This window comes from Anabas testudineus, chromosome 14 (genome assembly GCF_900324465.2).
Source record: "Anabas testudineus chromosome 14, fAnaTes1.2, whole genome shotgun sequence".
Lineage (NCBI taxonomy): Eukaryota > Metazoa > Chordata > Actinopteri > Anabantiformes > Anabantidae > Anabas > Anabas testudineus.
In genome coordinates, this window is record NC_046623.1 from 8,434,518 (window position 1) to 8,461,735 (window position 27,218).

A 27,218-nucleotide genomic window follows, 5' to 3' on the forward strand; every position below is an offset into this window, starting at 1 on the left:
CAACCTGAAAACTTTGCAATGTGCTTTATATATTTACTTTCTGGGCATGTTTCACAGTAGTCTCCCATACTTAAACCTGACAACATGGGGGCTCCGTTCTGCACTGTTTAAATAGACGCTCATATTCCTTTTATATCTCAGTTTGTCCTCATATGAACTCAACACAATACTGGAATTGGCAACAGGAAATACAAATGTATCACTAGGTAACATCTTTCTTTTTAATCAAATTCTCAACAGCGTCTTTGGTTTTCTAATTACTTTGATGCAATAGATATGACAAAAGATTTCAAACTTTCTTGGTTTAACAGAAAAAGCTATATTTAGTAAACATTTCCATTGTTATTCACTGCTAAGTGCATGACCTTTTTTTTCTAGCTTAAAGTCCACTTAGGTGCACATGTCAAATTATACAAAAACTTCAGTTTTTCTCATAATTTACATCAACAAATAAACAGGGGTGAGATAGAAATGATTCTTACAGAAGCCATTAATCCATTAGACAATATGTACAATAACACATAATCAACAATGTGTTGCTAAAAAATACAATTCAGAGGACATCAATTTAGCATGAAATATTAAAAAATGTGGGCTTGTGGAAATGTGAAAGGAAATACCATAACATTGCAACATTCTTGTGGCATTCCTACATTATTCAAATATTGAATGGGCTGAAGTAGACAGCAGGGACAGAGACTCAAGAGAGATTCAAATTAAGAGATGAAATATCAATGCAATAGGGAGATAACAAAATGCACAATTTAAACTTAACAAATAACAATTTAAAAAACTATACTTACAAAAATGTTGAACAAACAAACCTATTTCTTGTCTGTACTGATTATTTCCTTGACTGTGAAATCAGGAGTGAAAGAAGATTTGACAATGATATGTTTTTTTACATTTCATACAAGCCATTGCTATGATTTGGCTCTGGATGATGACACGTTTGTAGGAGACTGTATACACAGAGTGTGTGTATGTACAGCACGTGTAGGTTAAATAGGGATGAACACAGTGTTACAGAGTTCTGCGACGGACACATATGTTTGGCCTGCGTGTAGCCATAAAGCCTTTTTTGCAGAAGCACTTGTATGAGCCAGCAGTGTTCACGCAGCGAGCATTCTTACATAGACTGACACGATCCCCCGGTTCTGCACACTCATCAATGTCTGAAATAAAAAGAAAAAGCAGGATCTGAAATATTTCTCATAAGTGCTAAATACAAAGTTGATACATGATTTAAAATATATTAGTTTGTGCGTGTACATACTGACTATGAAGAAGAAGAAGTATTTCTGTACGACTAGCGAATACAAACCTATACAGCGGGTGCGGGAGTGGTCCATCCTAAAGCCTGTGTTACATTCACACATGGTGCCCAGATAGGAGCGGACACAGCGACCATTTGCACAGCTACATTCATCTGAATCCTCCTCTGAGCTATCACCTTTCATATAATTCACAATAAGCAGGTGAAAGAAAGTGTGAGGGACATAAAAGATAAAGTAAATGAGAATTACTTTAGGGCAAATATATTATTTTTTCTGACAAACTACTGAATAAAGTGGTCTATTGTTTTACCTGGGTTGTAGATGAAAGCTGCCAAGAAATCCTGCTCCCCGTCAGACTCAGTCTCCAGATGCATCTCACACAGACGACTGAACATTTCTGAACACAAAGGAAACAGTATGTTGGAGTTCAGAGGAAATAAAGAGTAGTAGTCATCAGTGAGACCCGGTGGCATTTTTAGTTTGCTCACCTGAGCTTCTGGGTGGACAGGTGTTACACTCGGGCCCCCAGCCACGGCCGTAGTGACAGCAGCACTCTGAGTATGTAACCACCATACCATTTCTTGGCTCACTGCAAATCAGGCCCTCATGAACTTGCAGGAAACACACGTCTTTGTGGGCTGCAGTACGATCTGAGGGTAGAAAAAGGGTGCAAAACAAACATAAAACAAAAACATTTATAACTTCAAGGCTTAAGTGTGTAAAGTGTAGAAACAAGTGACCTGTAATTTGTAAAATGTATTTACATATCGTATTAGGTTGCTAGATTATTCTGCATGTTCCCTTTCTAAATAATAGATACAACTAAACCAACAGCGTTGTTTGTACAGAGGGAACCCAGTTTTAACCCATTTGAATACTATGCAATATATATGATTTATATAGCAATTCTCCATATACATTATAATCATGTAATTCAGTATAACAGCGTCAGTGTCATCTTTTGTTTGCTAGTTACAACTTGTCATACTTAAAAAGTCAGAAATAGTTGATTACAGATTTTAAACCAAACATACATACATGACTTTCATTACTATTAAACACTGGCAGTCCACTGGTTTTAGAAACATATATATGACATGAAATATATTGTTATTGGAAAAATAGACATGCAGAGAAAATACTATAAGTAATCACCTTTTCCCACACTTGTAAACTATGGTATTGCTGAATATATTTTTACTCTGCTCAAAAAAATAAAGGAGCACTTTGAAAACACATCAGATCTGAATGAGGAGTCATACATAATTTATTCTGATATGGACTAGGTCATTTGTTAGAAAAGAAAGTATGCCACATCCTGATGGCTTCATTCAAAAACAATCTGAAAAATTAAGTGGAAAAATGATGCTAGTCCGTTAAATGCTAAATGGTACTCAGTAGTTTGTATGCTTCCCAGGTGCTTGTATGGATGCCTGACAACATTGGAGCACGCTTCTAATGAGACGTCAGATGACGCCCAGTGGTATCTCGTCTCAGATCTGCACCAGGACATCACAAAGCTCCCGGACAGTCTAAGGTGCAACCTTTCAGTGTTGGATGGACTGTTCTGTTGTATTTAGGTCAAGCAAGGGTGGAGTCAGTGGTATCAATTCCTTCATCCTCCAGGAACTGCCTGCACACCACAAACCTTCTGGCAAAGGCAGGTATTGATGTGCCATCCTGAAAGGAGTTGGAGTGTCTGTCTAACCTCTGTATGGTCCAGGTATCACTTCATGCTACCAGTAGTGACACTAACACCAAATGTAAAACTAGTGAAAAAACAGCTAGAAAAGATGAGGAGGGAAAAAGTGTTAGTATCCTCCACCTGTAAAACCATTCCTGTTTTGGGGGCATCTCATTATTGCCCCTTTAGAACACCTGTTAGTAATTTAATTTCAACACTAAAACCACTGAAACTTATTAATAACCCCCTCTGCTACTTAACTGACCAGATCAATATCCTATAATTTTAATAGGCTTGATGCAAAATTCTGATGAAAAAGTGTTCCTTAAATCTTTTGAGCAGGTTTTTTAAGTAAATATTTAACTATGCAGTGATATCCAACACTGGGAAACTGTCTCTGTAAAGTAGGTAAGAAACTGTAACATAAATCCAGTACAGGCCAGTGTTTAGGACACAATTTGGGAAGAATTACAAAGAGCAACAAGAGCGGCAGATGTCAAGGTAAGCCAAAACTCAATTTGGACAGTCAGGCTCAGCTGACACTGATTTTACCCACCGTCATAGACGCACTGTTTCAGCGCTGCACTGAAGGTGAGGGGAGGGTCGCAAAAACAGTGAAAGGAGCCAGGCGTGTTCTCACACCTCCCATTCTTACAGTACGAGGGGTCCTGGCACTCATTCACATCTGCAAAGGGCACCACAGACACTGGTTACAGTATGAACATCTGCTTGGGGCCAGCTCTTATTCACAGGTGGTGGACACAGTAACAAAAGCACCTGTGCAATTAAATTCAGTTCAGTACAATAGTTCTTTAATAAATACAATGTTTAGTTTTGGCAGAGGCCGTATCAGAGGTGTTGATTCAACTTCATCATGCTGTACTCTCTTTTTGTTTTACACTCAATTATATTCTTATGGGTCAGTCTTAAAAACTATCTTAAAGTTAAATTTAAATCACTCTGACACAATCTCAACAAAAACCTAAATGTGTAAGCTGTATTGGTTTGAATATTTATGTACAAGAGTTAGTGCCATTGTGGTCACCACCTGCATATCTTGATTACTTTCGGTGTACTGTATGTTTCTATCATAAATGTTGCATGCAACATAATTCCTTCATCCTCTATAGTAATAAGAAACTGAACTTTAGTCATGCACAGCACTGTATCCGGTCTCTAACACTGCTCTCCATGCAAAAAGGCATACGGGTAAAACAGGATGCTTGGTTGCAGTAGTATGTCAATAAAGGTCTCTTTAATCTGTCCTCATGTCTGCAGGCAGTTTGCAGAGACATGAATGATAATGCCACGTAGGCCAGTGTGGCCTGTAACGTATCAGCTGGCGGATCAAGATAAAATTTGTGTAGTTGTCTATTTTTTCTCAAAGATTGAATAAAATCTAAGCTGGTGTGACAAAACTGGAATGATCTGTGAAGAATGAGGGTATTACTTATAGTAGTTTTAGTAGGTGTGTTAATAAAAAAATTAAAACCAATGAGCCATCTCTTATGAATCTAGTCAAAGGTCTTGGTAAAGAGAAATGTATTCAGTCCCATTAAATTGTTGAAAATTTGATCTTCATGATGAGCTACAATTAGTTAGGCTCACCTGTGGCTATCCATACATCAATTTTCTAATCATTTGCTCCTGTCATGGGTGTAGTGCTAACACAAAGACCAGACATTCACATGTCATATTCTCAACAACCCAGGAATTACCCCAAACTAACAGGTCAGAGATGTAATCTGCACACCTTTTTCCTGTTTGCATGTCCTCACTTCACTTCAGTGTCCATGTCTGGATACTAACAAAAGTAGGCTGCATTCAATACCAAGACACTGTGGGGGGTCCAGTTTTGACGGCTTGTATACAACATTTTCTACTTGATACTTCTGCCATAAGTTAGGCTTGAAGTGGCTAGATTATGTCTAATATAAAGTTTATACTTTAAAGTGAGGCTCCATTGATAACATTTTATTAGATATTCAAGTTTAAAAATGTTACAATGCCTTTTTTGTTACAGCTACTGAGGCCTAGAGACTAAAAAGGCTTGTTTAAGCTCTTGTGTCCTTCCTGCTTTTCCACTCTGTTCTGATTGGCCAGCCTTTGGAAGTCTTCCTTTGGACCAAACTATACCCAGTGACTAGCACCAGCCTAAACCAACCTGACAACCCTAAATGTAGGGTTTTGCTTTGTGTGATTCATCCTAGATTCCTTCGCTGTCTTTGTACAACGTGGCGCTGAACACTGCCTCCCAGAACGCCAGCACAATGATTTCTTTGCTGTTTTCAGAACAACCTGCTGCCCACCATTGCCTTGTTGCTCTTCATAACCCTCCCTCTTGCGGCAGGTTTGCACTCACCTGCTTGCTCCTCGGGAGTCACACAACTGTTTCGGTCGGTGGCCAGGGTCCAGGGCGGAGAGCAGATGCAGTAGTAAGACCCTGGAGTGTCCACACAGTGGCCATTCTTACAGTTGGTGGGGTCGTCACACTCATTAACATCTGTGCAAGAGCAGGGTTAGTTCAGTGCTCATACAACCCTTCCAGCAGCTCATTAAATGAAGAATAATCTGTAAGGAGTTGCAGAGAGAAGATACACATTTATGCACCTGCTACTGTTGCCATCACACACTTCTTCTTGTATGTATCGGGAGTCCAGGGCCGTTTACAGTTGCAGTAGAAGGATCCTTCGGTGTTGATGCACTGGCCGTTAGTACAAAGAGACTCGTCATGGCATTCATTTACATCTGAGGACAAACATGCAACAATGAAGTACAATGTGACTCAAAACAGCCTTAAGATGTAAACAAAAAAGGCTTCTCAACACTTTTTAAACAAATTTTAAACATATTTGAGGCCCATTTTCAAGGTGCGTCTCAAATCACTTACCAATGCATTCGAGCAGGTTGCTGTCATAGTAGAAGCCCTGTTGACAGTAGCACTCGTAGCCTGGCATGGTGTTCTCACAGCGACCTTTCTTGCAGATTTCATCAGCAAACAACGAACACTCGTCAATATCTGCAGACAAGGAAGGGAAAATCACTTCTAAGCAACAGAGCAAAAGCTGCTAAAGCTGCAGCAGATACACTTTGGACACAAGAAGGACAGTTCAGCAATCTCATGAGTGATAACAATGTACACTACTGGGACAAGCGTACATTTTTTAATTCAGATGTTGATCACTGGAGCCATGTATGTAAATATGTTGACTCAAGCTACATAATATCTACCATGGTAGAGTGGCAGGCTGTACTGGAGTCCTTCTTCATAGTAGAGACCTTGCCCATTTGGACACAGGTAGTGGAACTCGGCTGAGTGAAGAGGACAAGGAAAAGTATGACAACAATGCATAAGATGGAGAATGTCTGCTATTTGGGTTACACTTTCTATTTATAAGCTATAAATATTTAGCACTAATAAACCAAACAATATGTTAATCTTTTAAAAAAAAATTATTCAGTCTAGCAGAAATATTAGTTTAGTGCATGCATGCATGGTGCAGTGTAATTGTACCTGACTGGGAAACTGGGCAGGGGTAGATCTCGCAATGATCCCCCCATCCCACTCCAATGGAGCAGCAGCACTCCTGCTTGGTGACATTGGTGGCCAGGACGCTATCACAGAACACGGTGTCATCGAGGTTCAGGTAGCACTCCTTCTTCTCATCCATCACCAATCGAACTGCTGCAGCGATAAACATGATGAAAGTTAAGAAATAGATCAGAAGAGTCCAACGAATGGACAGGACTTTGTGTGGGTTTGTCAAACTGTTATAAGTTTGTGACTTGGAAGGGGACAGGCAGGGATCAAATGTAAGTCTATAACAAGGCAGAAGGAATCAGAGCAGTGCCTACCTTCGCAGCTGTGTTTGTCCTCCGATAGGACATAACCGTGACTGCAGACACACACATACGAACCGGGTCTGTTCTCACAGGATCCGTAGGGATGGCAGAGATTTCTGTCTGCGGCACATTCGTCTATGTCTGAAAGGGAAATCGCACATGCTCACACACAAATATGTGCTTCAAACAAACACCATCTTGCTTGGAGAAACACTTTTGTCAGTGTTAATTGAGAAGAACACACTGACCTTGACATCTCCTGCCCCCAACCAGCATGTAGCCCTTCTCGCACTTACAGTGGTATGAGCCCATACTGTTAATGCACTGGCCTCTCTGACAGTTTGATGGTGTTTCACACTCATTGATATCTGAAGTAAAGGCCATACAAATAATGTTGGAATGCTGAGCATGTTTTTTTAAATAAGCTGCTTAAAACAAAACTGAACTTAGTTCATACTGTATTTGGACATGCTGGTCAGTTGTTAAGTCACAGCAATGTGGCTTAGACAATGTAGGAATATGTTTAAGATGAATAATTGTATTTCACTTCCATGCGAACACTATTAAATACATGGTTTGTTGAATAATTCATGCCTTCACAGTGGCTGCCTTCCTGTGTGCGCTTGTATCCTGGGTAGCACTGGCAATAGAAGGAGCCTTCTGTATTGATGCAGTGGCCATAAGCACACAGTCTGACGTCCTCACACTCATCAATATCTGTTTGCAAGAAGAATAAAAAAAGCAAAAGGCAACTTTTTTAATGATTAATAATTACATCTTCACCATCAAAAGATCATGAATGCATTATAAACAAATCAGTCTAGATAATGTCATGTAAATGTTAGGTGAGCATTACTTACCACCGCAACCTTTACTGTCAGCCGACGGAAGGAAGCCCTCATTGCACAGACAACGGTAAGTGCCAGGAAGGTTTTCGCAGCGCCCATTAGGGCAGATACCGGGCTTCTGGCACTCATTAATGTCTGGTGGATCATGTAGAAGAGAAGGCAAATTACAGTGATGCAATGACACATTCGTAGCATCTGGACTATGGCTTGGTTCAGCTGCACATTATCTATTCGTACTGAACAGTTGGTATAAATGAAGCCGGATGTAAGAAACAAGTGTCATAATAACATATTGTACATTTGTTCTGAAAATTGTACGTTGGCTAATGAGGATTTATCATTTGTGATTTGTGAATTTAATATGTAACAGTCTGACAATTATTTTAAGTTGAGGTGCGCCTCCTAGTGTTGTAGTTAAGAATCCTGACATAAAAATCTAGGCTGCCTTGCAGTTAGTTTTGGTTCGATACAGAGTTTTTGACCATTATTTTTTTCTTTTAATACTAACCACACTTGATGACATTTTGTTTTTTCATCATAACATTATTCATGTTAAAACCTTTTGTTGTTTCCCACGGGATTTTTAATGGTTTTGCTGAAAATGATTAAATTATTGTTCCCACCAGTGAAATCTAGTCATTGTTAGACTGTTGTATGTTGATGATGATGTTAATTCACATAGATTGGTGTAAAATGACAATATTCCAAGTATGTGTAACCATGGAAGAAGTGAAGGACAGATTCTTTAAACATTTGGAAACATGTCATGTGTAAAATTTATCTTAATTTGTGTCTCTGTCACTAAGTAAAAAGTCACACAAATCAATGCCCATTGTGATCTGTCAGTTTGTCACAACTGTTTGCGAAAGTCAGAAAAAACAAACGAGTGGCATAACTGCAACCACCTTTTTCTGAGGAAGCAGAACAATATAACTTGCTAAAAGCAAGAATACGTGATTAACTCACCATAACAGATGCCAGCATGGGCCTCATGACCAGGCAAACAAGGAACACACTCATAGGAGCCTGGTGTGTTCTCACACTGCTCATTAGGACATGTTTCTGGATTCAAACACTCATTTATGTCTGGAAAAAAAAGGCAGAAGTTTCAAATACTCATGTCTGGATTTGCAGTATTCAAAAACACAAGTATATTTCAAGTGACACACTCATAATTAGTATTGTGTTAGTGAATGCTAATACCCATAATGTCTTAATAATAAACGTCTTTGCACCTTCGCAGACTGGATGACGGTGTGACTTGCTCCTAAAGCCGCTGTGACATTCACATTTGTAAGAACCAGGCAGATTCACACACTGGCCCCCAACACCACAAATGTCTTGCTTATAGCACTCATTCACATCTGCGAATTAAAAAGTATAGATGCAATGTATGATTTGATATCTTATAGAATAAAGGGATTTTAACACAGATATAATGCAGCCGAACTTACCCACGCATTTAAGTCTCCCATGCTGCACCATGTGTTTATAGCCCTGACGACAAAGGCATCTGTAGCTTCCATCTGTGTTGAGGCAAAGGCCTCTGCCGTGGCCGCATGGCTCTGAGTCACATTCATCTGGACAACAGAAGAGAAGAGTGAGAGAAATACAAAGACATAACAAATGATGCAAACATTGTTGAACAATACAGACTCTAATCCACAAAGGTTTCACACAACCAAACATATTAATCTCATGTATTAGATCAGCTACTTTACTTCAGAAGTTTCATAAATATGGTTAACTGCACAAATCTATTTAGTCTAAGAATAATAAGTTATAATAATTGCATGTAAAAACATTCAGGAATTAACACAGGTATAAATTCATCATTAATGAAATTAATGAAAATCTTTTAAATTATTGCTCTCATCATCTGTTGATTTGAATATTAGCAACAAATTGCTAGATTAAAGAGCCATCACTGTAAAGCTAGCCGTGAAAATGTGTGTTTAGCAGGGGGGCGTGCATAAGAAACTTCTTAAGAAATTTCTTATTATGAAACTCTCATCTCTGCACCTCCTTTACCCAACATCTCTACCATTGTCTCTTACCCTCACAGATGTTCTTCTGCGGGTTGAGATGGTAGCCAGGGTGACAGTGACAGATGTGGCCGTTCAGGCTGTTCTCACACTCTCCGTGACCACAAATGTTCCTGCTTAGCCTACATTCATCTGTCTCTGCTTCAAGGAGGGAATACAGAGATACAGAGTGGACCAGCTTCATATATATATGAAGATACATAGATTTATGTGTGCAAATACAGTGGCAAGAAAAAGCATGTGAACCTTTGGAATTTTGTTTTCTGCATTAATTTGCCATAAAACGTAATCTGATCTTCATCTAAGTCAAGAGTATAAACAAATAAGATTTGACTAAAATATTAACACAAAACATTCTGATCTTTCAGGTTTTCATTGAGAACAACTATAAAAACCTGATAGTGCAAGTAGAAAAAAGTATGTGGTTCTCAATAAAGATCTGAAAAATCAGACATGTTTTTGTGTTAATGTATTATATTATTATATTTGTTAATACTTTTGAATTGAAGATCAGTTGACATTTTATAACAAGTTAATGCAGAAAACAATGAAAGTCCAAAAGGTCCACACATTTTTCTTTCCACTGCATATTCTCACTTAAAATATATATACAAAGCTGTAAACATACATGCCATACCTAAGATTATCTGTCTCTGGCATTTGTTTTTTTATTGCTTCTGACTGTCTCACATGAATCAAATTAATTAAAGACATTGACACAGAGATGATGTATGAAGGAAGTCTTTATAGTCTTTATATAATATAGCCTAAAGGCTAATTCATGCTTCATGGCTAAATGCACACAACAAAGCACCAGTTACCCATTAAAGAGTCTGAATAGATTGAGCTTAGTGTTAAACTGGACTAATTTGTATTTCTATTTATTATTTGTAATATATGTAAATATCATCTCTTCCTTGGGGAGGGGGGGGGAGTGGAGAACTGGATTTTCCAGTTTTTGTGGTGCATGAAGCATGAATCAGCATCTTCTTGAGGTTTGCAGAGAACTCACGCAAGACTTTTGTCTGTGTTTCGTGGGGGCCATAGCCTGGGGTCAGTCGGATGATTGGTGGAGGCGTGGGTTTAATAACTGTGGAGAGATGACGTCGACAGAAAAAACGACATGAACTAAACCTTCCTCTCAATGTGACAGCTAATGTACCAGCAGCTAAGACGTGTTCACGTATTTCTATCAGTGCAGTTTAAATCTGCCTGGTGATACTGGAGACGAGTTTACCTGGCACACGATAACTGGTGGTGCTGGTGAGAGCCGGCTGCACAGGGGTTGTCGTCTCTTGAGGCTTCTCCTGATTAAAAGACATAATCAGGTTTCAATAACTGTCAAAAATAACCATTTTATTATCACTGTAATAAAAGGAGAACTAATGTCTTACCGGCCGCTTTGGCTCTAAAAGGAAAACAGATGAAAGAGTTATTACAACTGTGAATTCACTTTGGTTTGAACAACACAGTATTTCAATAACGGTTTTAGACTCACCCTCCTTCTCAGGATTCCGTAAGATGAAGGGCGGGAAGGCCAGCGTCTCTCTTATATGTTGGAGAAAGTAGCCTTTCCCAGCAGGGCAGATCTTATTAAAGGCCCCTAAAGAGAAGAGTTTGATACTTTATTTCACTTAGTTAAGTTTGCACATTGTGCAAAATACTTGCAGCCAGTTAAATCGCTATCAATTTGTTGCTTGTTCACTGTTGAAACAGCAAAAAATATATCAAATACATATGATCTGACAGCAGACAGCACAGAAAAGTGCCCATATTAAGCACAATATCCCTTCACTGCATTGATAATATCTAGACTAGACAGGTGCATTTATCATTTCTTTATAATGACACAAAAAGATTATAAAAATGTTCTCATGGGTTTTGACATTCTCTCTGTCCACTCACCTGTGCCCACTTGAGGACATCTTTCACAGTTACGGCCCCAGGCTTTGCCCACCGTGCAGCAGCACATCTCCTGGGTTATGTGTGTCGGCAGTGGGTGCTCACAGCCCCTGACGTCAGACGCTATAAGGAAGCACTGAGCCTGCTCAGCTGGAGACTCTGAAAGAGGAGAAATGAGGGTTTTATTTAGGAGTGAGGTTTCTCTACAGAACAAATGACTTTCGGAGTGAAAGAGAAAACTCCTCTTACTCACCAACACATCGATTTCTGTCCAGCACAAAACCAGGCTTGCAGGAACATCTGAAGCTGCCCAGTGTGTTCAGACACTCTCCGTTTTGACAGACACCCTGCATGGAGCACTCGTTGATATCTTCAGGGGAGTAAAAATGAAAAGAGTCTTTTGATATACACATACTGTGAAGGAAGCACCAGTGATGCTGCAACTCTATATCAACCGGTAGCTTTAATACAAAATGATGGAAACAGCTCCCAAACTTAGCTCTTTGCTTGAATCGGTCCTTGTTGTAAGCTCTTTACCTTGACAGTGAGTGCTGTTGAATCTTTTATAGCCTTGTGGACAGGTAGAGCCGTACTCCTCCACAATGGTCTGTTTGACTGATGCATCTGAGGGAGGAGACGAGCACGGAGGGAGGGGTGTGAGAAGAGCATGAGTGAAATAGTATATACATTGTCATCTAAAGCTGCACTAGGAAGTAAAAAAGGTTTGTTTACCAAAAACTATTCAAAATTTTACAATCAGGGAAACTTCTTTGTGTCTCTTTTCTTCTTTTTGTCTGACGATTTTTTTATGAGGCCTTTGATGAACTTACTTGTCACAGAACAGACTAAAGAAGTATTTCATGAGGTTTGAACTAATTTTGAACTAAGGGAGTAAAAACATGTAAGCCAGTTTTATTAGAGAGCTGAGGGAGGACTGCACTCATGCAAACAATCAAAAGAGGCACAAGAGCACAGCCCGCTTTTGCCATTTTCATTAAAAAAGAGCTTATAAATAGACTTGAATGTTACAAAAAAGACTGTACTCCAGGCTGGAATCCAGTTGCCTAAAGATTAACCAGACATACGTATCAGGTTTTGTCAAAGGCTCCATTGTCTGAGTCAGAACTGAGTGACGGAATAATAGAAAAGTGGAAAAAACGCGAGTAGCCAAGATTTTCTTGAAATTCAGTCTTCAGCAATGTGATGACAGTCCTGTGCTGGGCAGGCCTATAGGAACATGCTTAAGTAGAGGGTTATTTTCCACATTCTCTTTTTTTGTCTCTGTGTATAATTCCCATAATTTCTACCGTATTTTCCTTTCCAACATTTCACACACTCCCTACCCCACCTCACCACAAACTTTCATATACACATTCAAACACATTTCTACAGAGGGACTGGATTGTTTTAATCCAGGGTCAGCATTTTATAAGGTGAAAAGTATAAATTGTTGGGAATGTTTGACATTTTTGGCTCAATAAACAATAATTTATTCCAGGGAACACACAAGATGTAGCTCATATATGTGAAACTCTTCCAAACAAAAAAAGAATTTGTTGCACTTTCACATGTGAATGCAAACACTAAAAACAAATGAATTAGTGCTGCTTGATAAAGAATGATGTGACACAAGAAAAGCAGAAGAGACTGGACTAACTCACTTGGGAGGCTGGGACATTTGTAGCACTTGTTTTGTCCCCATGAATTTCCCACGCTGCCGCAGCAATCCTCCTGATTGGTCAGGACAGGAAGCGGGGTGCTGTTACACTGACAAGTACAAGACAAGACGGAGAAAAGTTATGATAAAGAAACTAATAAAAACAAAAGCCATCACTGCAGCATGTGACTAAACTCACAGCTTGCTTTGGTGTGGTCTCTTGGAAGCAGCGGCCCTTTGGTTTGTATCTTGATAGGATGGAGCGCTGCCCTGTTTCGTGAGGAGCCTTGCTATCTGATTGCTCGAATGGCTGAATGACTACAGAGGTGTCGGGTGTGTGGTGAACGCGTACATTAACGTGAACTGAAAACAGAGAGAATAGACCAATCAGAGGAATGAAGTGTATCACAAAATGTATTTTCACCAATCAAACCAACTGAGTGGATGATAAATACCTTCTGATGAGTGGTGCCCTCCTTGCAGGGTGAAAACTGAGTGTGTTTGTGTCAGCTGGGTACGCCCTATGCCTGACTGCTCCACCAGTTTCTGGACGTCTGGCTTCAAAGATACGGGGTAGACAGGCTGCTTGTTGCCTCGCGCCGCCTGAGCTTGCTGCGTCTGCTGCAGTGGAAACTGGCACAATCGACCGGTGAAGCCAGGCGGGCACAGGCAGTGCTTCCTCGAGCTGCATACTCCTCCATTCATACATGTCAGGGGGCACACAACTACACAGAGAGAGACGGGAGGAGAGCTGTCATATTAGTGACAGGCAGAGACTCCCACAGGTCAACAGTTCTTAGCTATGAATCACATCAAGTGAGAGGAAGAGGAAAAACTTACAAAGATGAGCAACACAAGGAGTAATTTATCAAATAAAAGAAGCATGTGATGAATTAATATTAATAAGTCTCATTAGACAGAAATGCCTGATTTTTGGAAAAATGTACTTCACAGACAGACTGAGATTCATACGATCACACGGACACGATAATGATTTATGCTTTCTGCAGCCAGACGGCAGCAGCGTCTGAGCAGGAAAGCAGGTAAAGTCACTGATTTGTTTAACAGCTTCAATCTGACATATGGGAAAGATCTTGAAATCTTTGGGAAAGCTGCTGACTGGAGAAAGGTTCGAGGCATATATGGTATTCACTGCAGTTTTATTGGATCTCTCATTGGGTTTATTTTTATGTCCACCTGCTTTTGAAATTCCCACAATAGAACAATTAGAGGAAAGCGAGAGAGCTGGCATGACTATGGGGAAACCTGCAAGGAAGTAGTGAATTTTCATAGGGCCTTTTCAACAAGTTGTGCTACTCTGTTAATGAAGTAATTGTGAAAGTTCTGCCTGAGCTGCACTAGCAAAAATATGTTTTGCATTCTACTTATATATATATATAAATATAGTTGTATATACACAAATACAACTACAAAAGTCAGAAAATGCTGTAATCTTAAACAGATTCCTGCAAACAGCTAAACGTTCAGTTAATAAACACATTAACAGCTTTTAACAATTCCCAGTCTACAACCATTTTAACAATTAATAAACTACTTCTTGGCTCTGAAAAGTTGGCAGTGAACTAGCAGAGACTCAAAGATGTGTGACCAAGAAACAGTCCCACACAGGACGCATACCTATCTGTAAAACAGCAAATACCTTCTGTGCACTTCAGGTATATATGTTTACATGCTGGTTACAGCCTTGTATCTATGGACTTACATATACTGTAAGGGTTATTTGAACAGTCTTATGTCCTAGAAGTATAAATCGAACATCAAGCAGTAAAAACAAGCTTTTGGTTCGGAGAAACTATGATGACTTTTTTCTATATTAACTAGTGATGATAATAATACTTTAGTAAAGTAAATCAATTAATCAATAGAATATTAGTGATATTACCAAAGAATAACATTTTTGTTGGTTCCAGCCTTAAATGTGACTAAATAACAATATATATAACATATGTATTATATATTAGAAAAATATTAGCAATCACATTTTATATGTTTTTTATAATAGAAAATACAAAATTTTGCAAGGTTAGAGAGGAGAGGAGGAGAGGTGAGGAGGAGAGGAGGCCTCTTTATCCTGCAGAGCCAAGTGTGCACACATGGAAATAATTTGATGTGGACTGCCAGGGAGTCTGGGCTGCAGCGTAATTAGGAGACTAGATCACTTTAAACACAGCAGGAACATCCTCATATAGTGAAAGTCAGGAAAAAACAATTAAAGAGCTCCAATGAAACTGCCAACTAGCAGGGCACTGTTTTCTTTCTTTCTTTTTTTTTTACCTGAAGGAAGATGGAGACTTCAGAAGCAGCTCTGCCCTACCTAACACCATGTGACAGTTGTCTTTAACCGCTAGAACTGGGTGCAGGCAGCAACATGCATAATCAAGCTGGAAGACTCAGGCATGGCAGCAAATAGTAGGTGAACAGCACAGACTGAAGACAGCCTCCTCAACTTTGTCAGACTTCCTCTGACATAAGAGCTCCAGTTTCCGTGGTCCATTTTGTCTCCGTAGTGGATTTAGAATGAGAGGAAAATGTGGGGGCTGAAAATTGGAATTGCAGACTCAGAGAGACGAGAACAAGCGCTTTCCAAATATGATTACACAATCTAAACCAACGGAGACTCGAGAAACAATGTAGGGAAAGTCTGAGCTGAGGCGCGACTCGTTGAGTCTCAATGAGACCAGGTCCTCTAATGTAGCTCAGTCAGTGCCACACTAATGACACCCACAAACACAAAGGAAGACAGAGGATTCATATTTCAGGATATATATCATGGGTGGAGACGCAGGTGTGGGAAGACATTTTAATGTTGTGAAATAAGCTGCACTGTACAAACCACGGTGCAAAATACAGTACACAGGCTGACAACAAATTGTATTTAATGTAAAATAAATCCACTTTTATTCGTATAGGGTGATCATTGAGAAAAAGACTTGAGACTGATGCTCACAGGATATTGATGAACATCATGGCTGTGAGTGTTGCAGTGACTCATGGGAAACTATTGATTCTGTTTCATGTGTCACCTGAAACACCTTAAGCAGGAAAAGTATGCAGTTCGCCTGTGCAGTTTATTGGCACACTGTACGAACAGGAGCATGTAGTCTCAGATGCTGGGACCACGACAGTACGTAAACAACAATTGAAAGTCAGCTTTATGTAATTTGTGTTTGATAATGAGCAACATGATTCTTTCTAATCTTATAAGCTACAAACTCTATTATTGTAGATTTTAAGTATGATTGTAGTTTTATCCTTGTATTTTTTTCCTTTTGTTGTTGAAAATTTGAATTTTATTATATTCTTCTCTCCTTGATTTTAATTTGAAATACACTGTATAGAAACTTTTCACATTTTATTCACACAAAACCTTTCATGACACATAAAAGATCCCAGATAATCAGGGGAGTTAAGTAACTAAGTAAATTTCCTACTGCACTTAACAACTAATTTTGTAGTCCTTGTACTTTACCAGATTTAGTTTTTCCACTACAATTCAAAGGGAGAATTCAAGAGAAATGACTCCACTACATTTATTCGACAGCTTTAGTCACTTGTTACTTTTGCAGATGTAGATTCCTAATGATAATAGCTATTATTTGGAATATGTATAAGTGATGATGTATTATGAATTAATCGCCTGTCAGAATGTAACATAGCTGAAATCTCCACCTTTACCAGCTGTTGTTGTTTCACACTAAATCTCCATAGAGACACAGATGTTTGTATTAATTACTAGAAGGTTTTAAAATGTCTTGTTTCACCTTCGAAAGCTTGATGGAAAGATCTCAGCTATACTATAACATTAACATAATCAGCAGCATCATATTCAATGCTGTTTAAAATACATTGTTTACTGAATTCACTTCTACCACCTCTGCAATATACTTTAAAGACTACATGGACCAGAATGGTCTTGTAATGCCTGATGTGATTAGTCTGAACACAAAATTATTAAAAACATCCATGGGCCTGGCTGGGTACACGGAAAAACTGCACAACCTCTCCAACCTGAACTTCAGTGATGATAAATGTTTGGCCAAATCTAATCAATAACACTTCAGAAAGTTAAACTGATCCTTACACGGGGGGAGAGGAGGGTTTGCGGGTTTTTCCCAGCGCCACACAACAACAAACTAAAGCTCTCATTACGACTGCACTTTATGCCTATATGTTCCTGATTATTGGATTCCCTTTAAATTAACTGTCAAACATCTGTTTGTTTAGCTTGTCTGCTTGTCTGATTAATTTGTATTTTACAATAACATACAGAGACGAGACGTCTGACTCCTTTATTTAAACTAGAGCCATACCAGCAATGCACGGACTAATGTTTTTTGCAGATCTAGTATATGACTGTGTGTGAGAGCTATTAACTGGCGGTCTGCTGTCTCCTGAAGTGCTGCTGTGGTTAGGTGACTACACCACTTTACATATTGAAAAGGAGTGCAAAATTTTAAAGTTGAGATCATAAGGAGGCTTTTTACTCCAGCGGACTTCCCCTTTAATTCATCACTTCAGAGTTCATTAGCAGAATGTATGATCCAATATCGCTCATTGACTCTCCTCATCATTTAGCTTCTGCCCTCTGCTTTGTGCCACTCCTTTGTCTTTAAGGATCTAACACATTCCTGAGACTCGAGGTGGTGTGTTATTAAAAATCAAACACACCTCAGGGTTATTTGGTGGTCTGAATGAATGCGAGGCTTGAACAGCGCAGACTGGCTGAACGGTGCAGGGTGGGACTTCTGGATGGAAACCAGTTACGGTGTCATGAACCTTATTTTCCACACGGCCTTGACAAAGAAAATGGAGGCAGCTCCAGGATCCTGTTTAAAGATTACTCCCCTTCCGTATTCTCTTATGGCATGTAGTGCTGCACAAAGTAATGGTTCAATTATTTAACTGAAGGTTGAACGAATACACACTGTTCTAACATCAAATACATAACCTCAGTAATATGAAATCTGGCTTTAGTTAAGCTAAAAAACATTCCTAATTGACTTTACCCTTCGCTATAATGCCTTTGTAATCTAATTTAATATTGAATGTCAGCTTGCAGGTACGTTCCAACCCTCTCAGGAAGCATATCATTTTCCCAGAAGAGCAAACTTCAAGCTTTTCTCTTCAGAGTGCTTTATGTGACATATGAGTGAGAGCCCTTTTTTTCATAGCACCACGACACACTCCAAGAAAAGAAAGACAGATGACCTCACAGCATGAAATGGTAGACGCCAGATATCTTTGTCATGTATGTCATACATCTGGAAAAGTGCGGGTATGAAGCAAAAGAGGCGAGAGAGGAGACGTGAAATCCACAGAATAAAAAATAATGTAATGTTTCAGTGGGATTTTTGTGATTCCCACACAGCGTTTTTTCCTTTAAAGAAAACATACTGTGCATTCCTCAGCAGCTAAGTAAGAACTCAAGTGTTACAGGACATACTTAAAAGACACCATGTATGTCCATGAAAACACGTGAACATCACAAGTATACAACTTTTTTCAGACGTTCAGAAGAAAGGGAGAATGAAAGAGAAAGAAAGAAAGAAAGTAAGAGGCGATGGCACTTTGAATGCCCTGTGACCACCCTCCCACTCACTCCTGTCTGTCTGGAGATGACGCATCGTCAGCCCCCCGCCCTACATGCTGTCCTCCCAGCCACAGCCGCACCCTCCCAGCGCAAAAACAACAAATTACAGCTCTACAAACCGCAGTTCAAAAGCTCCACGGCTCGCTAAACTGAAAGCTACTGCACACATCATCTCACCATGCGGATGATACAAAGGCTCGATGTGTCCCTTTCTCTGGACATAGTACTACCCTGGCAGACGTACAAACAGCAGTTTAGTCAGACTGCAATCAAATCAATAATGATGCTCACTGAGTCATTTTTTACTATGATTCAGTCACAGTCTGAATCGACCCACTCGGGGATTGAAAAATGAATGCTACGCTTTTTGGTCAGTTTGAAATAATTTCCACGGTCTCGTTGGTCAATACAGACAGACAGGAATACACACTGTAATACCATCGAGACACGTGGCATGGAGCAGATGTAGACTTTAAGACCCACAACAAATGAAATCATCCCAGATAAACTCCAAGTTGAATCTGGTATTATTATCTGAATACTCCTTTTTCTGTTGTTAAAGTGCAGATAAAATAAAACTGTCAATGATTTGACAAAGAACAGACGCTAATACTAAAAGGGACCCTAAATTATCACTAGTATTCAGACAGTTTATTCATTACTAGATAAAAGGCTGTCTGGCAGTAATTACAGCTCCGAGTCTTTTCTGAATGTACATAGTTTATCAGATCAGATGGGGTTTCTATGCGGTTTACTGTTGGGTTTTGATGTACTCTGGAGGTGGTTTTCTTCGAGGACCTATCTGTATTTCACCACATTCAGCCTTCTCTGACCCATCTCTGTGTCCCTGCTGCTGAGCGGCCCCGAAGCATCATGCTGCCACCACTGTGTTTCCTAGACAGTCCTGATTTCTGGTGCTAGACCTGATCTGTGCCCCAGTGAATTATTTGGACTTCATGGCTTAGCCTTTTTCCTCACGTGCAATGTGAACTGTGAAACAATATATTCGGTACATTATATTATATATGTGTTTTTCTAACCTTTGTCTAATCAATTCAATTTGCCAAATGGACCCAATTCAAGTTCTGAACTCATCATTCACACGACCACAACTTTAAAGCATCTCAATACTTAAATAAATGAGAGATTTCAGTTATTGATTTCTCAGCAATTTTCTTCTAATCTAATATTTCAAGCAGAAGAAGATAAGTGCATTTCACACTCCCATAATGTTTTTATTGTTTAGTTGTATGATATGCAACCCTTTTCACTTTACACAGTCATTTGATTATATGTTTGGATTTTAAACCTACTTCTATAAGTATGTCCCTTTAGTATGTTACTTTAAACCACTGTTTAAAGTCGAATAGTGAAATGACTATCATCAAATGACGTGCTTCCCTCTACCATCAGCTCCAAAGCAGGAAACCGCATCCCTAAATACGCCTACCATCGGCTGGCAAAGAGAGGCCACACACCACACGGAGTGAGAAAGCGCGACGTACGAAGTGGGTCAGACTCCTACAGCTGAGCCAGGCATTGGGAGTAAATGACATAATCACTGGCTTTTAAAAGCACAAACCTGCGTACGCACTACTCTTCTGGCTGCAGACATCTCAGTGCTCCATCAACCCCCAAAAACTGAGCGGCCTCAGCCTTTAGCTGTCTAAACAACAGTGCTGCCCTTTGCCAGAATGACCGCTGACGCCAAAGGCTTTCATTACTCCTCATAGTCCACCTAAAACAACTGTTTTTTTTTTTTTCCAGCCGTCCAAAAACTGGAGGAGGACAATGAGCCGACTCCCTCCTGGCAACCTGAAGCAGCCATCATCAGAAAAACTGATCTAAGTACAAAGGTTTGTAATTATCCCAATCTAAATCAAACTTTAGCCTTGAACAATGTGACTCTTGCATGCCATGGATATTTGCAATGTGCTTTCAATAGCTCTTGGGTGGGCACAAATCCAGCATTACCATGTCACTCCGCCTCTGCCAGAGAGTCTGACAAGATCTTGGCACCGATGTGGATGATGTCATATAATGACTGTGTCAAAATTATTGGCTATAGGGATAGGAGGGCAGGCAGGTAGAGGAGCGCTGACAGTGCTCTGCTGAGATTATGTCAGATAGCTGCCCTGCGGGATACTCAGCACTTAGCCCTGGAGAGTGTAGCAGGTAATGTCTGTGGGCTTGCACAGTCTCAGGTCACAGCAGCAGGCAGCGCTGGCAGAGGCTGTGTTATTCTGTTTACCCTGGCTAATCACTACAGCTACAGGGTCCTGCACGGTGTGGGTGCAGTCCCAAGAGCCTGCATTCCTCCGAGCGGCTTTAAATAACTGCTCCGTTTCTCCCCCTCACTAAGCAAATGGGAGGAGAATGTTAAAGATGGCAAAGAAGGCTGTTTGTTTGAGCTGGGTTCAGTACACTGCTCTTGAGCACTAAACAGACTTAAGCGCGCACACACACAAACACACACATTCACGTTCCCTTGAGATGTAAAAAAAAAAAAAAACACCTCTAATTGCTGCTTTGTTTCCTAAACTGAATTTAATGTGGTGCTTTTTTCAACCTGCAGAGGAGAGCTGGTTTTTTTCACAGAAAGTGATGACATGGAGGAGTCTGGTTTCATGGGAAACTCCGGCTAAGATCATCTGGATTTTAGCTTTGAATCTATTGTGGTGCAACCGTGATAAATGTAAATAAAGAAAGAAATTACAGTGGATTTAGCTCTTTTTCCAGCAGCCATCCTTTAGGAGGTGGTACTGGTTTCACATATTTTTCCCATTATTGTACTGTACTTTTTAGTCTAATAATACATAAGCTACATGGGCTCCAACTTGTGAAACAGTAAACTAAAAGGTTAAAGAAAATAGCAGACCCCAAATAACCACATGTATTATTTTCCCCACATGCATAAAGACACATTGAGACGTGGCAGAATGTGCATCCAAAAATATTACAATTTGGAGGTTGAGCTTGCAAACAAGCACAATGCACATTTCACAGAAGGTAGGGAGCTTCCGTGATAAATAAGCCGCAAACGACTTAGCATGAGCCTCCCCTTGCACATGTGTGTTTACATTTGAGAGGGTGTGAGCACAAGCGCTTCGCCTCTGAGCTCAGTCCAGCCTGTAGAAAAAATCCAGTGTGCTGCAGATTTCTGGTTGCCTGTTTTAGACCGCTCTCTCCAAAGTTTGGCACGACGTTAAGGAGAGTGTGTAGGAAAGAGCACAAGGCTCTGAAAAGTAAAATAAACGTGCTACCTAAATAGAGAGAAAGTAGAAGCAACTCTATCTCTTTTATTTGACTGACTTGCCTTGTTTAAGGCTCCCATGGACCTCTGACCCAGCCCCATGGAAAACCAAAACAAACCACAGAGCTGCTACTGTCACTTCACTCTAAATACAGAACCACATGGGAAAATCTGAAATAGACATATCAACTATGCATAATGCCCGATTTAGAGGAGCCCAGCCTGAGCTGGGATAAGATAAGTTGACTTCCTGCGCGACACTAGGTTTAGAAAAAGACAAGAATCTAGAGCAGCGTCGACGTCTGGTGCTGTGATAAAAACGAGAAGCTGTGGAGATGCAGAAGAGGGACAAGACTGAAAGGTCTGTCCGGGAGCCAAACAGCTGCTGTCAGTAAAGCTGATATATTAGATACCTCGGTGCTAGAAACGGCAAGAACATTAGGCTTGGATAATTCTTCTTTAATCAGAACCAAACAAGACATGAGTAGATAAGCTGTTTTTTATGGAAGCCCTTTATCTTGAAATGATGTCTCTGACGACTACTGAAAATACAACAACTCTCGCTTTCACAAGTGGACAAAGTTTGAGAAAGATCCACACACATCAACAAAAACACACAGAAAAAGCTCTCTGTCACGTTCTCTTCTTCTCCTTCCCATCCTATAATTTACAGCGAGCTTTCAAGTACTGGGGATAAAAAAAACATAAATTGGACATTGGATATTTTGTCAGCCAAACACATGGAGGTAATTACAAAGACAGTCCTCATGTGCCAGTAAACAGACTCTGTTATAAAAAGAGGACATACAAGGTGATGATCATGGAAAGCTTCATGCAACATTTCTAAAAGGTGTTTTTTTTTTTAAATATGTGTATATATACACTGTACAATGATCTGGAAAAGCGGGAGTTGAAACTACCCAGGAAAAGGCACGTCAAGCTGTAAATGGCAACTTATTCCAAATGCCAACTCCTTCAGCCACAATGTCTGGGAGCCTTTCAAGTTTCCATGCTTTTATAAGTTATAAGGAAGTGTACAGAGAAATATAAATATAATATAATGACTGCAATGTATGCGAGAGCTCAGAGATCCCGTGTAAAATAATGACTACAGCTGTATTCTGTACATTACATAACCCAGTACTAAGTCTAACTGCTACTTACTTAACCATAAGAGATAATCTGTAATCTCAGACCGTCAGGATATAAAATCCAAAGGTTCCAGTCAGTCATGTTTGCAGTTTGTCCTGACACACCGTACAGTAGTCTGACTCAGAGGATCTGCTCTGCCTTAACATCTGGGTGGTCGTCTGTCAGTTTGTCTGTCCCAGGCTGAGGCAGAATAATCACACACTGCTCAGATCAAAGAGGTCATAATTTACATTTATTACGTGATTAAAATATGTGGGATCTCCTGCGCTACTGGAACAACAGTGAACAACAACTTCAACCCGCGACTGTTTAAACCTGGACTAAAGCTAACTGCATGTGCTAAATGTGTTTAGTGACACGCATGGAGGAATTTAATGCCTTTCAGCTCACGAATGGATCACAAATGGTTTCACACTTTCATCTGCTCTCCCATATATTTAAATATCTGTCTGCTTCGAGCTAAATCACTCCTCCAGATGACGTCATCTGGGGGAGTTCTGGACAAGCAGATGAGCCAGCAACCTCTATAATTATTTAATTCTATTTCTCAAACTAGAACCAAGAAGCAAGTTGGTTTGTCAGCCTTTATAGTCATTAAGATCCGTCCACTGGACCCAGTGAATGCCGACATCTATTCATCTCAGATTTCCTCGATTTTCTCTGTTTCATATCATTTTGAACAGAACGCTTTGTTTTACTCTGAAGGCTCAAACCTCTGCCAACACTCACATGTTCTCCAGTTAGTTCTACAGCCTTAACCCTGGGATTTCACTGCTTCGGCTTTAATTAAATGTTTAAATAGATTTCTGAAAGCTGTAAATATTCATTACAAACACATGTTTTCTCAGTGGATCAGAGGCCTGCTGGTCATCCACGTGTTTTTTGTCAGTCCATCAGATCCCACCCAGTTACGGCAAAAAAAATCACTTTCAGAAACGTTCTCTCTCTAAAACCTTCACCGCTAAGAGTCATAAAGATGATCTTCATCTGCTGGCAGGAATCCCAGATCCAGATCACCTGTAAAAGCTGACGGTTTCTCGGCTCTCTGCCTGCCTGCCCACCGAATTCCAGCCAAATCCAGACAATTACTAAACTCTGAAAGTGCTACACACTGAAGCACACTGTCTGAAAGGTATTTCTGCACACAGTGACAGGAACGAGACTGTAGACAGGCTCAGTTTGGACCTCAGACTTGCTGACGTCACCACCTGTCAAATATGGAAAAGTCTTCATGTTGTTGCTGCCATTTTAACACAGGAGAGAGACATTTCCACTTGTCCATACCACATTCCAGCCCCCACACTGAACAACACACATCTCCTCTCAATGCTGAAGTCAAACCCTCTATTGTCCACTGCAACGCAGACCGAGCTGTTTTCCAGATCCTTTGACTGGGAACTCAAACTCAAAGACAGGTGACTGTAGAGCAGCTTCACTCTTCAGACCAAATGTGAATCCATATGAGGTATTTCTGGAATTTCAGATGTCTCTCTCGAATCATTTGACGCGGAGGCTCCAGAACGTGCCACGTCACATCGAAATAGGTGGAGAGGAGAGGGGACTGTGCCAACTCTCTCTGACTCTACATGGTGTCAAAGCGGAACAGTATTGTCACAGCGGTACGAGTGTGATTCACTTGACTGCAGTTCAGTCCAGCCTGCTTACTTCCACATGGACGTATCAAAGAAAACAGCTGGAGGGGCAACATCTGTATGACTAACTCCACCTACTCTGCATGAACCAAAACTGCGAGTGAGTGTAAGAATTCCTGCAACTCATAATAAATTACTTTTTTATGACCTTGGGTTTTTTTTTACAACAAAACAATGAGGGGAAAAACGGGAGTTTTTAGGAATGTTTCAGTCAACTGTGTCCTATTTAGTGCAAGACGGCAGAGAATGGAAAGTGTTTCTGGCACCAGTGTGATGTCCACAGAAATATGAAGCTGTTGCATCACAAAAATGTTTCCTCTGAAGAGCTGATCTTATCTGTAATTTACTATTTTAAACTGCTGCTACTTACTGTATTAGTTTCCTTAAGAATATGTGGCTTATTTCAACCCAGCTATTTCGGTGAAGCACAGACAAACAAAACGACTCATACAAAGAAATAAATGACTTGGAGCATCATTTATGGCACAACACGATCCACGGAGACTATAAATCTGCGTATTATTTTCCTCTTGGAGGAGCTTATTCTCTACACTGAACAAGGAAGAACTAAAGGGGACCAGTGAGATCCAGCTGTGGGCCGGAGACTGCCGTAGACTTCAAGGCTCCATATCTCACCACAGCTGATCTGATACAGCACAGAAAGGCTCCACTCATGCCAACCAGACACCGGAGCCGAGAGGGAAACTTTAGCTCTTACACGCACATTTAGAATTTGTGTAATGAGGCATGCCTCACTAATTAAATTGTAAAATGGCAACAGCAAAGAAGTGAAGGGTAAACCCACTACATCCCGTCTTAGCCACCTTTTTTTATTTGCCGAGTGGAGTTTTACCCACTTTACACGAACCTTAATGTCGTGAACTCGTGGATATCATCAGCTGGTAGAAGATCAGATCTTTACTGAAAATATAAGAATGAATTAGTTCTAGTAGACGTCTGTTTCTATTGGTTATGACTTTGTGTATTTCTTCCAGTTGTGTTAAAAGGCATTTACATCTAGTCATACAGTATCTGTCTTGATGAAAATTTTTTACAGTACTGAGATAAGATTTGTTTTCACTCGGCTCCACTTCACAGGGAGAGTTTTCAATATTTTGATCAGATTAGCTTCAACCGAACCCTCTGCCAAACACTAAAAGGGCTCATTCTCCATGATGAATTATTTAACTTAAGATGCCTGCTTTATATTTTTTTACTGAGATAAGAATTCACATGCCAGAGTTTTACTTTTAATGGATCAAAAGTTTCTTTTCTTTACTTTTTACTTCACCTTTGTTTACTTAAGCAGTTGATCTTCAGGGATCTTACTCTGTCTAAGCTTCTATTGTAAACTGGGCTTGGTAACGCATTAGATCCAATTTATTGGATAATGATAATGATCATTTACTATTTCATTATCTGAAAATCAACACACAGTAAGACTGGAGACCCAGAATAATGTCTGAAACCTTTTTTCCAGGTCCCATAATGTGACAAACAGATGGACTGAGACATAATAGTGGATTGTTAGTAGGTTTCTAGTTTTCTTAATGTGTACTTTTTTATATATTATGTCATATTTCCAATCAAACAGGCAACCCTGGTGGTTCAGTAGAGGAACATCTAGAAACCCAGAGGTCAGAGCAGCTTATTAGTTAATGGCCACTAATTCTATGCCCTCACGACTGCACAGCGCGCTCTGCGCTCCTGGCACCGTGACTCACCGACCCTGAAGCCCTGTCCGATGAGGGTGTCAGCCCCCTGCCCGTTCTCCGCGATCAGCGTGGTGTTGTTCCCCTGCTCGCAGGTATCCTGACACTGACCCTTCAGGCAGATCCGCTTGCAGATGAGAGGAGCGATGACCACCTTGAAGCGCTCCCGTGCGGAGGAGCGCTCCGTGCACCACACCAGCCTGTGGACGCTCAGCCAGATGACAAGCAGACGGGAGATCAGAGAGGGCATCCTGGCATCCTTCACTGCCCTCCACAGAGACCCGGGGACATGAAATCACAAGCTGGGGGGTTTCAGATCCAGCTCTAAAGCGCCTGCTTTGTTACTCGAGGCAGATTTTTGACGTCTCATGCGGCGGAAAAAAAGCGCGTAATCCCCGCTGTTTTCTCCAGAAATGAAATCAAAATCACTTCCCTCGCACAATCAAGTCATCCCTCTGCAACCCCGACACTTTGGGCATCTTTGGAAGCTTCTTGTTGACGTCGTTGCTGTTGTTTCTAAAGTTGCCTCGTCGCTCTTCCTTCTTCTCGCCTGTTGCTTTGGAGAGTTGGAGAGAGTGCGCA

The 27,218-nt window shown here is 40.3% G+C and overlaps 1 protein-coding gene across 4 annotated transcripts; it reads right to left on the reverse strand.

The window, feature by feature from the left end:
• Positions 1 to 197: 197 nt before the first annotated feature.
• On the reverse strand, positions 198 to 27,218 carry ltbp3 (latent transforming growth factor beta binding protein 3). 4 transcript variants are annotated; one of them, XM_026371286.1, is made up of 29 exons: positions 26,649 to 27,218; positions 13,712 to 13,981; positions 13,456 to 13,619; positions 13,261 to 13,366; positions 12,137 to 12,223; positions 11,853 to 11,969; positions 11,603 to 11,758; positions 11,196 to 11,300; positions 11,092 to 11,105; positions 10,935 to 11,004; positions 10,710 to 10,787; positions 9,710 to 9,838; positions 9,107 to 9,232; positions 8,888 to 9,016; positions 8,619 to 8,738; positions 7,665 to 7,787; positions 7,399 to 7,521; positions 7,053 to 7,172; positions 6,817 to 6,945; positions 6,476 to 6,643; positions 6,193 to 6,273; positions 5,852 to 5,980; positions 5,572 to 5,709; positions 5,324 to 5,464; positions 3,518 to 3,646; positions 1,766 to 1,927; positions 1,588 to 1,674; positions 1,325 to 1,453; positions 198 to 1,175 (listed from the first exon to the last, which is right to left on the reverse strand). In XM_026371286.1, the coding sequence occupies exons 1-29, from the start codon at positions 26,884 to 26,886 to the stop codon at positions 1,024 to 1,026; spliced, it is 3,720 nt and encodes a 1,239-aa protein (XP_026227071.1). In that variant the 5' UTR covers positions 26,887 to 27,218; the 3' UTR covers positions 198 to 1,023. The 4 variants fall into 4 exon arrangements, with proteins under 4 accessions (XP_026227071.1, XP_026227069.1, XP_026227073.1 ...); XM_026371284.1 differs by having other exon boundaries at positions 6,476 to 6,646; XM_026371288.1 differs by lacking the exon at positions 9,710 to 9,838 and having other exon boundaries at positions 6,476 to 6,646.